Raw genomic sequence first — 17424 nt, 5'->3', positions numbered from 1 at the left:
GTTAATCAAATTTAAATAGTAACCAGAAAGAAAGGGGTATTTTTCCAAAGCAACAATACAAACCAGAATACTTGTATATATTCAAAAAACTCCTGGAGATAACTCAGGAGATTTACTAGAATTCACAGAATCCTATAACTGAGCAGAATAGGGAAAACAGAGGCAAATTACTTTTCCAAAGGCACACAGTTAGTGGTAAGGAAATTGTGGAAACCTGGGTTCCTTGATCAATAAAATCTTCAATCAGTTAGCATGTTGTAATTTCCTACTATGTGACAGGCACTCTGCCGGGCAATGAGAGTACAGAAAAAAAAAAATAATAATAATAATAATGAAACAACAAAACTGGCCCTTCCTTCATGGACTTTTTATCTTTTGTGGGGAGACAATATGGAATTAAGTCCTACTCCAGCTTTTTCCCACATGATACTAAGAGGTTATCCTGAAAAAAAAAAATGACAAAGACCAATCATTGAACTACAGATCATCAGTTCTATAGTCTTATCTTTTCTAATGGAGTTATAAGGAACATTCTCTATGTGCCTTAATTCCCTTGAGTTATTTTACCTTATTGTTATTTTGTATATTAGAGAGCCAATAAATTGAGATTAAGGGATTTACCCTGGGGTCAATTAACAGATAAATGTCTGAAGTCAGTTTTGAACCTGGGTTTTCTTGACAAGCCCAGTCTACTATTTCCTGCAACATCCAGTATTCCATACAACATTTAATGTCTCAGCCAGCACCTTGCATGGCCTGTGAGTGCCTTAGGCACTTAATAAATGTATGAAGAATTGCATCAAATTACCATCTACAAAACAAGAAGATTTGAACAATATGAGCCCATCCATTTGTAAAATCTTATGATTCTTATGAAATGAGAAATACCCATGGCTTCCAATCACAACAACAAGGATATTTCTTTTGGGGCAAATGAGAATATATCATCTACAATGATTTTGGTGAATATTCTTTTTTCTTTTTTAGATATGGTAAATTGCTTTTGACTATGCCACAGAAGATACAATTTCCCAAAATTCCCCAGCAGGGGCAAAGGGGAACATATTAATGATTTTTTTCTCTAACTTTGTCCTAAGAATACTTCTTATGGGACTGTTTTTGGTGAACCAATGTTATGATAAGATTGTTAGGTATTTCTAATAATAAACTTTGTTGGATAGGGCCAAACACAAACTACTTGAAATGGAATTCTTTAGCAACAAGAGAAATCCCATTTAGGAAGGTTCCAGTATAAGATTAAGGCTGTGGGGATTTGGATAATCGATTGTGAAATGGAAATAAATATTTTTATGTGCTAAGTCTCAAGAAATGATAAGAATATGGAGACTGTGGTAGAATGGAAAGAAAACTAAGCTTGGAGTTGAAATCCTTAAGAGTCTTGGATCTTCTACTTACTATTTGCATTTTATCTGTCATAGTTTCATCATCTATAAATGAAATAATTGGACTCAATGACCTCAGAAGATCACTTAAAGCTCTAAGTTTATAAATAAAATATCCTGATAATTCATTCTGAATTCATCCAGAAGTTTTGTACTTTTATTCAGAAAATGATTTAAACTGGCTGAAATGAGCTATCACTTAAAAAAAAAAAAAAAACAAAAAACAATTTATATATTCATGAGTGAGTAATTTTTCTTAGCTTTTCCAAATGTATCACTCAAATCCAACTCTGGTCCTTCATCACATTTTGGAAGTGACCTTGGGTTTTCAGCTTTATATCTGCTCTCCAGTCTGATTTCAACTCAGTGGAGCAAGATGTCCTTTCTAAGTCTATCACTTCTAAACTCACCACCATGCTACAATTTTTGTTATCAGAGATGTGATGCAGTGATATACAAATAAATTGGATGTAATTGAGGGAGGACTTTACAAAGTTATCAGATCCACTTTTCTCTCTAGAGCCATCTGGGTCCAGTTGCAAAGTAAGATCAGGTTGAATGGAGAGATCACTGAATACAGTAGGAAATATTGGCCTTTTTAAATTAAAAATCTTTAACAGGTCTCAGTTTTATATCTTTAAGTTCAGTATTTTTTTTTTTTCCCTTAAGACCATGTCTTACAACCAAATCACTCTGGCTCTTGTGGGTCACAATGGGTCTTAAGTCAAGACCTTCTTGGTTATTGTTTGGGTCCTGATTGGCTTAGAGTAAATGTAAATAGAAATTGTTTCTATTTTGATCAGAAACTCTGAGCGTTTTCTTTTCCCAGATTATTTTTATAGATCTGGATAGAGATATGTTTATGTAGATATGTGTCTGTATGTCTGTCTGAATGTCTTTCTCTATGTGTGTGTGTATATATATATATATATATATATATATATATATATATATTCATACAGATACACCACATACCTATATTTAACTAGGTGAAAGAGGCCATTCTCAGGCTCATTTCTTACCTAGCCTTAATCACTAATCACCTAATAGGGCATTGCCAAATATTGTAACTAGCAAGGCCAAAAGGCCCAAATGAGGAAAATAGGAGGACACTTATCACAGCTGGTTTTTGAACTTAAAATTTGGTGAAATTAGTGCTATGCAAGAACTGAGCTAAATTGTGAATCTGGTGTCTACTTTCCCCTTTCTCTTCTCCAGAAATTAAGGGGATTGATGCAGGGTGTAAGTATGCTCTCCAAGTTATTGGGGGAAATGTCCCTGCTGTATCTTTGAAGTAAATATTCCTTTATAAAAGCTAACCTGATCTTAAGTGGTTAAATGGAAGTAGGATGTTGGTTACTGACTGGGTTCTTAAAATAGGGGGAACACAAGCAGTATGGGTTTGAACCAAGGGCAAAGACAGTTGTTTAAATGTCACAGGCCTGACCCTGGGAAAGTGGGGCCAGAGAAAGTTTATGACACAACTAATATTTGGTATTTTTTCCCCAATCAAAAATAGTATTACTTAGTTTTATTGTCTATTATATTTACCAAACTGGGTTCTAAATGAACTTTTGATTATTTCTAAAAAATAATCTACCACCACAGGATAAGTTTCACTATTATTAAAGAATATTTAAAACAACATTGTTGTTGGGCCTTTATCCTTAAAGTGTTATTTAAAAAACAAAAAAGAATTATCTGTTCAAAGGTTTTTTCTTTTTATTTAGTATTTTATTTTCATAGCAGCATCATATGTGTAATAAGAGGCTCTCCATTGAAATGTTAAACAAAAGCTAGAGTTTTAGAGATAAAAGACAGAAACATCAATAAAGGGGAAGGTATTCACATGCAAAATAGCTATTACTTACCCCTGGAAAGAGTCAGAGGCCTAAATAGCTCAATTGCAAATGAAGAGTCCAATGAGACAATGAAAGACATTCATAACTTTTGTCCCCAGCTGTCTGATAATATCCATAAAGGAGTGTGAGAAGTGGAAATGACTAAATTGGAACTAATCACCCTAAAGAAAGCGGGAAGGTTTCTCTGAAGGAAAGGAGGTAGGTGGAACCATACATAGGGCTCCAGGCTTGGAGTCAGGAAATCAAATCTTTCTAAGTTCAAATCTGTCCCCAACATTAACTGAGTGATCTGCTGATTTAAGCCTTGCTATTTATTGCCATTATCCACCAAGACAGATAAGGGTAATATAGTTGAAAGATAGATTAAAAAAAAACACACTATATATATATATATATATATATATATATATATATATATATATATACACAGAGAGAGAGAGAGAAACACTAAGATATAAATATATAAGGATTTATAATTGTAGGCACATTTGTGTATTTTTATAATAAATCTTCCGTAATATAATATAATAAATCTCCCTTAGCTTCTTCTCCTGGATATGCTAGAAAGCTGGAGGGTGGAGTACCAGATTCCTTCTAAAGCCTACCTTTATCGAAGGCAGAAACTGGGCTCAGTTCACTTCACTTTGCATATTTCCCTGTCTGATTCCAATTCTATGGAACAAGATGCTCCTTTGTCCAGGAGCCCTTGGTCTTTCATCCTCCATCTTTCATCCTTGGTTTTCCCACCTGGGATTGTGTACTGTTTCCACCTAGACTGTAAGCTCCTTAAGGGCAGGGGAAGTCTTTCTTTTCATTAATTGCACCTCCAGTGTTTAGGATAGCTCCTAAGACTTAGTTGGTAGTTAATAAATATGTATTGGATTGAAGTGAAGGCCATGACAGCCGTACCCAATCCCTTCTAGGTCTTTACTAAGGTGGAAATGATTTGAATAGGAGGAAAGAGTTGGGATGTAAATCTATCATCTGAAGCTGAATTCAAGCTCATTTACCACTCCTAAAATTCATCTATTAAGATGAGGTATTGTGTTTTACATTAGTAGAGCATCTTCTTCAATCAACCAAATGTTGGAGCTTTTGAAATATTAAAGGTTAGAATCACAGAATATTCTGCTTTGAGCTGAATGGAGACTTAGAGGTCTTTGACTGGACTTTATTCATTTTACTGAAGAGGAAAGTGAGAACTAAGTCACACATAGCTAGCAAATGGTAGAATTGACATTTGAACTCAGGTCCTGTCAGCAACACTTCCACCATAGCACGAAAGGGACAGAGAGATAGACTTTCTTAAAAGTCACACATGGAGGAAATGGTAGAGCTGGGATTTGAACATAAGTCTTCTAACTCTAAAGACTATTTTCTTTCTACTTATTCAGTCATTTAATTGTATCTGAGATCCCATTTGGGGTTTTCTTAGCAGAAATACTGGAGTGATTTGCCATTTCTGTCTTCAGCTCATTTTAAAAATGACAGGGTGTGATAGCTAGTAAGTATCAGGAGCATAGATTTGAACTCTGGAGGACAAGTCTTCCTCACTCCAGATCTGGCACTTTATTTATTGGGCCGTCAAGTTGTCTACTTTCAACAACATCATCACAGTATTAAAGCAATGTATTTTTAATATTTTTTGTCTCTTTAAAATCCTCAACCAAAAAAAAAAATTAAATCTATTTATCTTCAGATGAAAAGTACAAGATGTATATAATGTTATAGTCACATACTATAATTTATTATAAATATATACAAATGAGCATACATTGCTATATATTTATCTTAGTGTGTATTTATAGATAGATAGATAAATAGATTTGTAGCTATCCATTCATCCATTCATCTATCTATCCTATTATCATCTCTCCATTTTTTAAATCTAGATTTCTATCTATATGATATTTATCCATGTTGGTGAGTAATAGCAATAAATAGAAAGAAAGCTAAGAAACTTTGCCCCTAGCTGGGTCCTCATGATTTAATTCAATATTATTACTTGATCTGCAAATCGGCACACAGTAGCTTGGAGTGACTCATAGTTTGTGTCTTATGCTGCCTTCATGCAGGGTTATTACAAGGTATGGGAGGACTGAAATCATTACTACTGGCTCTGCTACCTGTATAGCCAAGAGTAAGCCATTTAACTTGTTCATTTAGTTTTCTTCATCTAGAAATAAAGGAATTAGGGTGGGGGACCTAGTGGATAAAAACACTAGAAATAGAGTCAGAAAGACCTGGGTTGAAATCTTATCTTAGACATTTATAGCCTTGTGATCTGGGGCAAGTTACTTTAACCTACATGTGTCTCAGTTTACCTCATCTCTATAATTCAGGAATTCTTAAGTTAGGGTCTGTGAATTCATTGCTTTCTTTACTATTATGATGACTAAATGAACATTTTCCCTTCTTATATAATTGTAAATGCCCCCCACATGTGTGTATATAATGTGTGTGTACACACGTACAAACACAGACATATAAAACGATTATTCTGAAAACAAATCGATAGATTTCAAGACAATGCCAAAAGATCAATAATATTAAAATATTAAGAACCTCGGGGAGAGGGTTGGGCTAGGCAGTTTTTACAGTTCCTTCCAGCTCGAAATCTAAGATCTTATGATTTTTCCACTTCTGAATATCCTAAGACTGGGAGGTTGTACTCTACAAAGAGATCAAAGGTCCTGCCTATATTCACACTAGCTCTGCAACCATAAAGAAGTCCCCTTTGCAGAATTAGCTCCTCTGAACTTTAGCTTCTTCATGTATGAAAAAGGGTATAGACCAATACATCTCAAAGGGGTGCTGTAAATTCACAGCTTTTTGAACTTTAAAAGGTTATATTAATATGAGATGTTATTTTTATTACTATTTTAATATATGTATATAAAGTTGTCATTCCATGATTATGCTTTAACTAATCCTGATACATTAATTCTGTCCCTTCCTACCCCCCCCTCCTTCCCCCCGGTAAACTACCAAAAAGGGGAAAAGTGAATCAATTTAGGATAAAATGAAAGAAAATATGATGCTGAAATGAAAACATTTGCAGGATTTAGGCAAGTGTATGCAATCATTTATTCTTGGCTTATTGCACAATGAGCCTAATTTGGGCCCTCTTTCACTATTGTTGAAAACACAGTATTTTTGATTCATGAATAAGATGGATTTGAATAACCAAAATGTGACATTTAATCCAACTCCAGCTTGGCTAGGCTGCCTAAAGAGTATGGCTCCATTATGGGAATTCTCTGATGTCACTGGGCAGGCTGGACATGTATAGTGGCTGTTTTATATTATTGCTTTTATAGGATTTCAGATAACAAAATGATCAGTCATTATTGTCGAGACTTCAGAATCAGTTCTATCCCCTGTTCTTCCCATACTTTACATTTCCTGACTTTTTTCTGTTCATCACAAAGACAAAAACTGCAACTTAGTAGAGCTACAACAAAGTTGAGGCAATTATAGTTTTCCTTGTGGAAAATTTATATGAGTATCAACTACAGCATCTTGAGGCGCACTTCCTGCCCTTCCTAGTTCTAACTCCTTCCCATCATCAGTGTCATCCTAGAATGTTCTTTCTTACCCTAAACTACACTGAATATGTAATCTCCTGTATTTTTTTTTTTTTTTGGTATTTGGGGAAAAAAATGGCTACTTATAATTCTGGCTAACTGTTGGAAGACACCTATTTCTGTCTCCCTCTTTTACTCCCCCATTGGAACATTCACTTATTCATCTCCATATGAAAAGAGACCTGAATAGTTATTAGCCAGTGATGTCTCCTGTGTAGACAGAAGGAAAAAAGTCCATGTATGCTCTCAAGGAGCTCAGAGTCTAATAGAGGAGACATCATACAGATAAGAAGTACAGACAAGATAGTGGCAAGAGAAATGGAGATAATCATAGGCTGAGAGATAATGACTCTTCAAGAGTCACACAGCTTGGAAATGTCAAAGATATGACTTGGATACATATGTCTTGCAGTCTCTTCACCACATCATCTCTCTGTTTACACATACCACTCTGCTTCAAAGTAATTAGAAACGTCTGTTGCTCTTAATAATCTGTACTTTTTTTCAAATGGATCATATTATATATTGTAGATCCAGACTATAGTTCCTCAGAAATGATTCATAAAAGGTATTGTGAATCATAGCTAGAACAAGTTATTAGTCTGACAGCCTGTAAAAGTATGAAGTCAAGGATTTGGGGAAGATTCAGAACCTCCCACTACTAGTGCCTTTCATTTAATAATTTTACTCTATAATTACTCTGCCTGTTTTTTTATGTGTCTGATTATAGTTCCTCTGGTAGAATATAAACTCCAGGAGGACAAGACCTGTTTATTTTTATTTTCGTACCTCAGTAACTAGTATATGCTGGCAAATTATAAGCGTAATACTTTTTAGTCATTAATTGACCCATCTTCCCTAACAGTCTGACCTGATGGAATCTCCAAAATATCACATACTAACATTTTAATTTGACTTATAACTCTAATCTGGGTTAAAATATAAGGAGTACCAGCGATATGACTTGAGGTATTAATAACCACTTAGACTCCAATGTAAATGAAGTTTTGAAACCAGATTTTTGGTTTAGAGAGAAGGGGAAGTTGTGCATGGAACTGGGAAAAGACATTTATAGAAAAGATGACATTCTAAGAGGTAGGTAAATAAAGGGCATGAGCCAGAAAGAATCTGGAAAGAGGAAATTATTTTTTTTGTTTGGTTTTCATTGTTGGGGGGAAAGAGATTTTCACTTAGACCCTTCCCTGGGCAGAACAAAGAAAAAAAAACAAAAACATTTCATTGGGTACAGTGCTGACTTTATTGATGGCAAAGAACACAGGACTCAATGCTTTCCCCCGCTACTAAGCAGGGGGACTACCTTGGAGTGAGAACCATAGGTGTAGGGAAGTAAATTTAGCATAGCAACACCTAAGCTGCAAAACACTTCTGTTTTATCTTGAATTTCCACAACTTCCTTGATTACTCCCTGGAGGACATGTAGACACAGAGATCCAACAAGCGGTTACTATAACCGATTTCGTTGTCATACCAGGCAATGAGTTTGACAAAATAGTCATTTAGCGCAATTCCAGCTTCAGCATCAAAAGTACTAGAGTTGAAGTCACCATTGAAATCACTGGATACAACTTGGTCCTCGGTGTAGCCTACAATATTTCTCATGTTTCCCTCAGACGCTTGTCTCACGATTCTCTTGATGTCATCATATTTGGCGGGTCTCTCCAGGCGGCAGGTCAGATCCACGACGGACACGTTGGCGACGGGCACTCGGAAGGCCATGCCCGTGAGTTTGCCGGCCAGCGCGGGGAAGACTTTCCCCACAGCTGTCGCGGCCCCCGTGGAGGAAGGAATGATGTTCTGGCCAGCGCCGCGGCCATCCCGCCATTGTTTCCCGCTCGCGCCGTCTACGGTCTTCTGGGTAGCCGTAGTGGCGTGAATTGTAGTCATCAGTCCCTCGATAATGCCGAAGTTTTCATGGATGATCTTGGCTAGCGGGGCCAGACAGTTGGTCGTACACGAGGCGTTACTAACTACCGTGTTGGAAGTGTTGTAGGTCTCATGGTTTACGCCCATCACGAACATGGGAGCATCCACTGATGGAGCAGAGATGATGACCCGTCTGCAGCCCCCCCTTAAGTGAGCCCCAGCCTGCTCCAAGGTGGTAAAGACACCAGAAGATTCGATGACATATTCAGCGCCAGCATTTCCCCATTTGATATTGGCAGGATCCTTTTCCTGGGAGACAGTAATAGCTCGTCCATTTATCACCAGCCTGTCATAGTCAGCTCTGACAGAGCCTTGAAATTTTCCATGAGTAGAATCATACTTGAACAGGTAAACCATGTAGTTTATATCAACAAAAGGATCATTAATGGCCACGACATCTACTTTGCCTGTTTGAAATGCCACCCTAGTTACCATTCGCCCAATCCGGCCAAATCCGTTAATTCCAATCCTAACCATCCTGCTTTGGGAACACTTCTATTGGCAGAGAGCTGGGAGAAAAGCAGAGAGACAATTGATTTATAAACAAACTTTAAGCATAAAGTGAGACAGGTTTTAAAACAGATTCGATTTAACATATCACAGTAGTCAAAATACAACATATGATGCTGTTCTCATAGATTCTTAGACCTAGAAGGCATTTCAGAGATCATCTGGTCAAGAAAGATCAGAAAATCACAGAATGGGAGCTGGAAAGAAGCTGGGAGGTCATCTAATCCAAACACTTCAGTTTATACTTGAGGAAACTTTGGCCAAGTGATTTTTTTTTTTTTTTGGCAAGGCAATTCGGGATAAGTGACTTGCCCAGTCTGAGGCTGCATTTGAACTCAGATTCTCCTGATTCCAGAGCCAGTGCTCTATCTAGCTGCCCTTAGGTTTGGTAATTTGTACAATGAAAACATCAATAGTAAAAGAAGGAGCTGCTGGTTTAAACTTTTTGATTCCAAATCTTGCAACTATTCCTCTAACACTAACATCTAACCAAAAGGATATCTTTTGGCTCATTGGCAAAAGTTGTTCAGTAATATAGTGGCAGGTGTCGACTCGCAGATCAAGAAGTTTCTATACTATGCATTTATATATAATATAGTATGACTATATATGTAACTGGACCCTTTGAGATCATTAATGAGCATGTGCTATGCTTCTATCCCACTCAATTTTTTTCCTAATGTGCTTTATCTTGAGTGAATTTGTTCCTTGGTTCTCCAAAGTTTGATCGATCCTATAGAATTACAAGTGTAAGTTCTCACCTAAGTATCTTGTGATACTTGGTGTATCCCTTATCTGAATACCATTCTCATTATCAGTAAGAATGACAGAGCAGTGACTTTTTTTTTTTCATTGATCATTTATGTTTAAGCCATGAGCTACGAACTAGACAGACTGAAGGAGGCTACTTACACCAAAGGAAGTCTAGGCTTTTGAAACATGCTAATTGGATGAAATATATCTGTTGTATCCAGAAGAAAAATCTGACCCTTATCAAACATATAGATTCTTGCTACTTCCTCTCTTTCTCATCTCAAGCAATAATGGAAGATTTAGTTTGATGGGTGTTAGTTACCTTCTGTAATTTCTCTGACTGAGGGTGAATTATGGTCCTTATCCATCTAGGCCATACTAACTCATGGATTTCACTGATAAGAGCTTTAGAAGGCCTACGTAAGCGGTTGACGAGAAGGCAAAAGGGAGGATAGGGTCAAAATATAGGAGGGGAAAGAAAGAGACAAGTGAAACATCCTTCACCAATCTACTTTTACTTAGGATACAATGAGACTTTTTTTTTTTTTTGGAGGTAAAGAGTAGGAAAGTGATAGTTTCCTATAAGTGTTTTAGGGCTGACCTATGGAAGAGTGATTAGTTCTATTTGTTCTATTTGGTCTCAGAGAAATTTGGATCAATGGGTTAAAGTTTTAGAAAAGCAAATTTCAGCTTAATTTAATATAGATTTTCTAACAATCAGAGCTAGAGACATATAGATGGTGCTGTAGCAATAGATAAGAGTAATGGGTCCTGAATAAGGAAAATCTGAGTTCAAATCTGTCCTCAAACATTTACTAGATGTGTGACACTGGGTAAGTCACTTAATAACCTGTGTTTGCCTCAGTTTCCTCAATTGTAAGATAGAGATAATAACAACATCTACCCACTCCCAGTAATGTCATGAGAATCAAATGAGATAATATTTGCATAGTACTTAATACAATGACTGACACACAGAAGATGCTTAATAAATGTTTCTTCCCTCCCATCTTTTTTTTTTTTTTTCCAAAGTCAAAGAAGTTATTTGGGAGGTTAAATGTTCCTACTCTTTTGAGGTCTTCAATCTAAAGATAGAATATATATTTCTTGTGCAATGTTGAAAAGAGATTCCCCCCCAATATGGATTAGGCTAGACAGCTAAGCAATTTTGTTCCAACTCTGAAAATTTATAATTTTAAAACATAAGAAAATTCCTTACCCAAAACTTCTATGCTTCAAGCCAAGATTGAAAATGTCCCTGGCCAAATGGCATAAATGAACCCTTAAATATATTGAGGGCATTTGGTTAGATCCCATGAGGACTAGAAGATCCTAAGACACTAACATTTTTTGCTGAGGAAAATAGTGTGTGGAAAGAACTGTAACGAGTTACTTAAGACATGTTAAGGAGAAACGTACCTCTGTCCAGAGAAGGAAGTTTAGGTGTAGTCTGGTAGCTTTTTAATCTTAGATTGTTTCTAGACTAATAAAGGATGGCAAGTGCTATCAGAATCTTTTATATTTAATTATTTTTAAGAGTCCCCCAATTATAACCATAAGCTTAATAGATTTTTTGGGAAAAAATTTCCTTTCTACACAAAAGAAAATAATTATAGTAACATAAATTCAGATCTATTAGGGGAACTTAGAAGTCATCTAATCCACCCCCTCCTCAGTTTATATAATTAAACAATTAATAAGCATCCAGTGCTATGTTCTAAATACTTCCCTAGGAGCTGGAGATACATAGATTCCAAAAAGGAATTCCTGATCTTAAGAATCTTCCATTGTGCGACACAAGCAAACTGAAACTCAAAAGAGAAGGATTTTCTTAACATCTAACGGAAACTTGGAAAACCATACTCTCAGTTCATTCTACTTCCCATTTTGGTGTCCTGTCTGATTTCAATTCCAGAAAACAAGATGCCCCTGCCAAGATAAGTTCATCATCTCTAAACTCACCATCATGCTGCTAACACTACTAGCCTATTGCTACCATCTTTAGCTTTTATCCCCTTTGATTGGAAGGATGGAGGGAGGAATATCCAACTCCTTCCGGTGCCTTTCTAGAAGGGAGAAAGCAGACTCAGTTCATACCACTTTGCAACTTCTTCTCTATCTAGTTTCATTTCTGTTGGAACAAGATACTACTGAGTTAAGAATGCCTTTTTCTTTTTTCCAGGGTAATTTCATATTGTGTTCTTTACAATTCTTACAATTATTTTTTGCTTTTGGTTCCATTAAAGAATTTTCAGCACAAAGTCAGGTTATTGTCTTAAATCATCAAGAGTTTTGTAAACCAAATAATCAATCAATTAAATCAATCAAAATGAGCTTCTTTGTGTGTTAGGCACCATGTTTTTAATATACCAAAAAAAGAGACAAAAGACAGTTTCTGATCTCAAAGAGCTTTCAATTTAATGAAAGAGAAAAGCAAACAAACATATATAACTATATAACTAAGTATAGTTTTATGTTAAGTCCAAGCTAGCTCCCTGGAGGCCCTCAGGATCAGCCAGAGTAAGGATAAATTGGTCTTTAGGGGGAGAAGTGAAGGAGACAGACAAACTGCCACGAGGCTTGCCACCAACTTCTTTCCTCCTGGTTCTGCTGCAAAGTGAGTTCTCGCCTCTCTCACCCAACCCTGTAATCCTTGCCTACAATTATCTTAACATCAAACATTGAGCCAGCACCAATGGTGAGAAGAGCCATTTTTCCAAACATATGCTAATAGAGTCATTGTCTCATATCGAATAGTTAATTAGCCTTAAGTGCTCTGTTGTCTGATTCAAATGCACCTTTTTTCATAGTTTCAGTCCTTTACGGTTTTATATATCGATGTATATATACTTTTAATATATGCATTTATAGATATATGTTGGTATACATGTATATAAATATATTTGTTTTATATATGCATTGTATACATATTTATGCATAATTATGTATGTGTATATTAGATTAAATGCACTAAAATTTAGAAGGATTGGGGAAGGCTACATTTGGGATAGCTAGGTGGAAAAGTGGATAAATTGTGGTACCCTTAGTCAGGAAGATTCACTTTTTGAGTTCAAATCTGGCCTCAGATACCTACTAGCTGTGTGACACTGGGCAAGAACGCTAACCTCATTTGCCTTAGTTCCTCATCTGTAAAATGATCTGGAGAAGAAAATGACAACTCCAGTATGATGGCCAAGAAAACCCCAAATGGCATCATGAAGAGTTGGACACGACTGAAATGAAATGGACAGCAACAGAGGAAGTTTTCTAGAAAAAGACATGTTTTACTTGAGACTTAAAGGAAAGCCAGAGAAGTCAGTAGTCAGAGCGAAGGAGGGAGAAGCTTTTGAGGCATGAGGAAAGGGTTCCCAATGAAAATGTCCAAAGCCAAAGGATGAAATGTTCTTTTGTTAGTGGAACAGGCAGGAGGGCCAATGTTGCTGGTCAAAGATTGTGTGTCAGACATTGGAGTGGAAGAAGATTGAAAAAGTAGGAAGGGCCTGGGTTATGAAGGGCTTTAATCATAAAATAATATATAGTGTTTGATCCTAGAAACAATAAGGAGCCACTTGAGTTTATTGAATAGGGGTGTGAATGACATGATCTGAGCTGCATTTTAGGAAAATCTCTTTAGTGGAAGGATAGATTATAGCGGAAAGAGACCAGGTAGGCAAACTTACCAGCAGCTATTGGATTAGATAATATATAAGATAAGGATTTTCCCCAGGTAAGGGCAGTGTCAGAGGAGAATAGGGAGCATATTAGAAAGAGATTGCATAGGGGTCAGTGACGGGACTTGGCAACTTCTTGGATATGGAAGGTGACAGACAGGAGTCCATGATGACTCCTAGGTGGGCAGCCTGAGGGACTAGGAGGATGGATTTGATTTCTATAGTCATAAGAAAATAGGAAGGGGTATATAAAGTGAAAGATAATAAATTCTCTTTGGGACATTTTGAGTTTGAGTTCTAGAAGACAGTTGGAGATGTATCACTAAATGGGAAATTGATCTAATCCAATCTAATCTCATTTTTTAATAGTTGAAGAAATTAAGATACAGAGTGGTTAAGTCAGTAAGATTTTAAGGTAACAGGTTTAGAGCAAGAATTAATCCTGCCTTGTTCACCTCTTTTGGTCAGGAATGAAATCCCTGAAAGCAATAGATATTAAGTAAATAAACCAATGTCACACAAAAGGCAAAATCTGGTTTTGAATCATATCCTATGACTCCACATTCAGGACTACTAATTTTTTTCTTCTTTTCTTTCTTTCTTCTTTTTCTTCTCTTTCTTTCTCTTTCTCTTTTTCCCTCTTTCTCTCTCCTCCTCTCCTTCTCCTCTTTGTCATCCTCTTCCTCCTTCATCATCATCATCATCTGGAAATGATTAATATTAGTGAATCTCTATATACATATATTTTCCTTATTTCTCTTGCTGAGGCAATTGGAGTTAAGTGACTTGCCCAGCGTCACACAGCCAGGAAGTGTTAAGTGAGACCAGATTTGAACTTGGGTCCTCTTGAATTCAGGGCTGGTGCTCTATCCACTGTGCCACCTAGGTGCTCCGATTTTCCTTATTTTTTAAATATCAATTTTTATGTGAGGAAGTTTGTGAAATAGAATCAGCTTAAACCAAAAATAACTCAAGGTCTTTAAAAATCAAAATGAAAAGCCTAAAAGAATAAAAGAGATAGCATAATATAGAGCTGTCACTGTAATAATAGTTTCAGAGGGGGCTAGGACTGATGGACAGTGCAGGTGAAAAATGATGATTTGGGTAGAAAGGAAGTAAAATATGTTTTAGTCAAGTTTCTGTCCTGCTGGACACGTAATTATGTGAGAGATTATATTTGAAGAAGCATTGGGGAGGATAAAAAAGGGAAGGATTTGAGGATAACAAGAAGTAAACATGATATCACTTACAGACCAGGGGGAAACTACTACAAAAAAGCCTGCTGTTTTGGCTTCTATGGATTGTGTGTTTGTGATAAGGGAGGAAGTTCCAGGCAAAAGGGTACTAACCCAGAGACCTCAACATTTTCTGCTCTGGGAGTAGAGCCCTGCCATCCCTGACCTAGGTAGGCATCTGGGGAGGAGACTGCAAATTAAATAATAAGTCTACAGATAAAATAATTTCATAGCCTCCAATTTTAGGAGGATTGTGATTTGTCCCATCTCAACATCCCAACTTCTTGTACCTCTCCTCTTCCCAGAGAAGGGGAAAAAAAAAACCTAACAAGCAAGATCATCTGATAGCTTGAGGCATAAGTAAATGCATTTTAAAGCTGCGGTTAAACCACTGTGACAAGTGTTATGTGCAGAGAAGACACTGCCAGGGAATCCAGCTGGGGAAATTAAATGTTTAGTGTAGCCAACATTTAGTCACCTCTCTGTTATGGTTGATGGAAATGATTAATTCATCCTCCCTGCAAGTGGGCTGTGCTTTGGAATCCTTGACTCTGTGGAAGGTATAGAGCTCCATATTTTCTCTATTCTAACTTGAGTAGGCAGTGGGAAATCTAAGATGTGCTTTTAAAACAATTGGAAATAAAGGCAAGAGTAGAACAGTTGTTCAGTTGTCCAAATTGAGCTGACCCTGACTCATGGGAAGTAAATGAAATTCACCCAAAATACATACTCTATGAAACAACAGACCAAACATATAAAATAAACCATATGCTCTTTTTCTCTCATTTTTTTTTTTTTTGCTCTCTCTCCATGGCCCTTTTCTTTGTGACTCTAGTATCCAGCCTTCTTAGTTTCTAAATCTTGGATGACATTCTTTTCTCTCCTTTTGATTCTTAGTTCAGTTGCAACCAGAAAGTTACAAAATCTTCTTAATTGTTTAGTCTCTCTCTCCTCATTACAATCTACCCTCCAAAGAGTTGTCAAAGTGATTTTCTTGAAATGCAAATCTATTAGGTGACTTCTATACTCAATAAACTTCAATGGCTCCCAAATGCTTCTATGCTCAAAAAAATACTGCTTTGTTTAGTTACTTAATACTCTTTGCCCAATCTACTTTTGCTTCTTATTGCATTTCACATGCCCGCCACACCAGTCAAATTGACTCTCTTGGTGTTCTTCAAACAGGATGCTATATCCGAAAGCACAGGACAACTCTTTATGTGGGAGATGTTCTTCCAACTTTTTTGCCTCTTAGAAGCCTTTGCTTTCCTTCAAATTGATTTTTGGGAAGGTATATTTATTCATTTTAGTTCAGTAAACATTTATTAAGCACCTCTGTGAGCCAGATTCTTTATTGGACTCTACAGATACACAGAAAATGAAAGCAATTCCTGCCCCATGAGTAATTTGCATTATAGTGGGAAATATTGCATGCATATATTTAAGTATCTAATATATAATTAAGTAAAATATTTTGTTATGGTCTCCACATCCAAATTTCCATCCCCATGCCTTCTTATCTAAGGCTTCTTATTACAATTTCCATAAATTCTCCAAAGAGAATTCCAGTGACAACTTGGTGGCTTTCTTCTCAGTTGATATTTTTTTGATGGAGACCCTGGTATAATGTATAGTCAAGTAAAAAAAAAAAAGATGATTTGAGGAGGACAGGGATAATAGCAAGCTCAGTCAGATAAAACTTTATAGCAAGAAGTCTTTGTGCTGAGCCCTGAAGGAAGCTAACTATTCTTACAGAAAAAAATAACTTTTGTAGATAAGATTTTATTATTGGTTTAGTCAATTTGTCTTATTGTTATTTGTCTTAATCTTTGTAACCCAACTTTTTTTTGGACGTAAGTGGGGCAAAGATACTGGAGTGGTTTGCAGTTTCCTTCTCATTTTCCAGACTAGGAAATTGAGGCAAACAAGGTAAAGTGAATTGCCCAGCATCATGTGACTTGTAAGTATTTGAGGCTAGATTTGAACTCACAAAAATGAATGTTCCTGACTCCAGGTCCAGCACTCTGTCCACTGTACCATGTAGCTGCCCCGCTGATGACATTACATGTTGATTTGATGCTTTCTAAAGAATAAAAAAAAATGTTGAAAACAAGGGAGAAAAAATTGTTCAGATGCTTCCAGAGGGTCCCCAAATTTATCATTTTTAATTTTTTCTTAACCTTATATTTCTGAAAATTGTGCCTAATTATGATGCCTAAAATACTTACTGATTGTTCATAAGAATCCTTTTTATGTTCTAGTTGTTGTTGAAATTATGTGTTAAGTAAATAATCCTTAAAGATGGAGGGGGAAGGGATGACACCTTTTAGGGGGGTACTGAAAAGAAGGTAAAACAATGCTTGGGGGGTTGATGTGTTTGGCACCAGAAATCTCAGATGCAAGTTCTGGATCTGCCATGTTAAACTGAAGAGGGCATGGGAAGATCCCTTAGGTAGATG

General features: G+C 36.5%; 1 protein-coding gene across 2 annotated transcripts; it reads right to left on the bottom strand.

The window, feature by feature from the left end:
- Positions 1-8086: 8086 nt before the first annotated feature.
- Positions 8087-17050, bottom strand: LOC127540667 (glyceraldehyde-3-phosphate dehydrogenase-like). 2 transcript variants are annotated; one of them, XM_051965458.1, is made up of 3 exons: positions 16956-17050; positions 14186-14434; positions 8087-9305 (listed from the first exon to the last, which is right to left on the bottom strand). In XM_051965458.1, exon 3 carries the CDS (start codon positions 9271-9273, stop codon positions 8272-8274), a length of 1002 nt encoding a protein of 333 aa, XP_051821418.1. In that variant the 5' UTR covers positions 9274-9305; positions 14186-14434; positions 16956-17050; the 3' UTR covers positions 8087-8271. The 2 variants fall into 2 exon arrangements, with proteins under 2 accessions (XP_051821418.1, XP_051821417.1); XM_051965457.1 differs by lacking the exon at positions 14186-14434.
- Positions 17051-17424: the final 374 nt, after the last annotated feature.

The sequence above is a fragment of the Antechinus flavipes genome, chromosome 6, assembly GCF_016432865.1.
Source record: "Antechinus flavipes isolate AdamAnt ecotype Samford, QLD, Australia chromosome 6, AdamAnt_v2, whole genome shotgun sequence".
NCBI lineage: Eukaryota > Metazoa > Chordata > Mammalia > Dasyuromorphia > Dasyuridae > Antechinus > Antechinus flavipes.
The sequence above is the reverse complement of the archived record's forward strand: the minus strand, read 5'-3'. Positions and strand labels throughout refer to the sequence as shown.

What these genes read in the sequence shown, in the direction of transcription:
- LOC127540667 (XM_051965458.1), bottom strand. Translation starts at nt 9,273, where the DNA reads ATGGTTAGGATTGGAATTAACGGATTTGGCCGGATTGGGCGAATGGTA.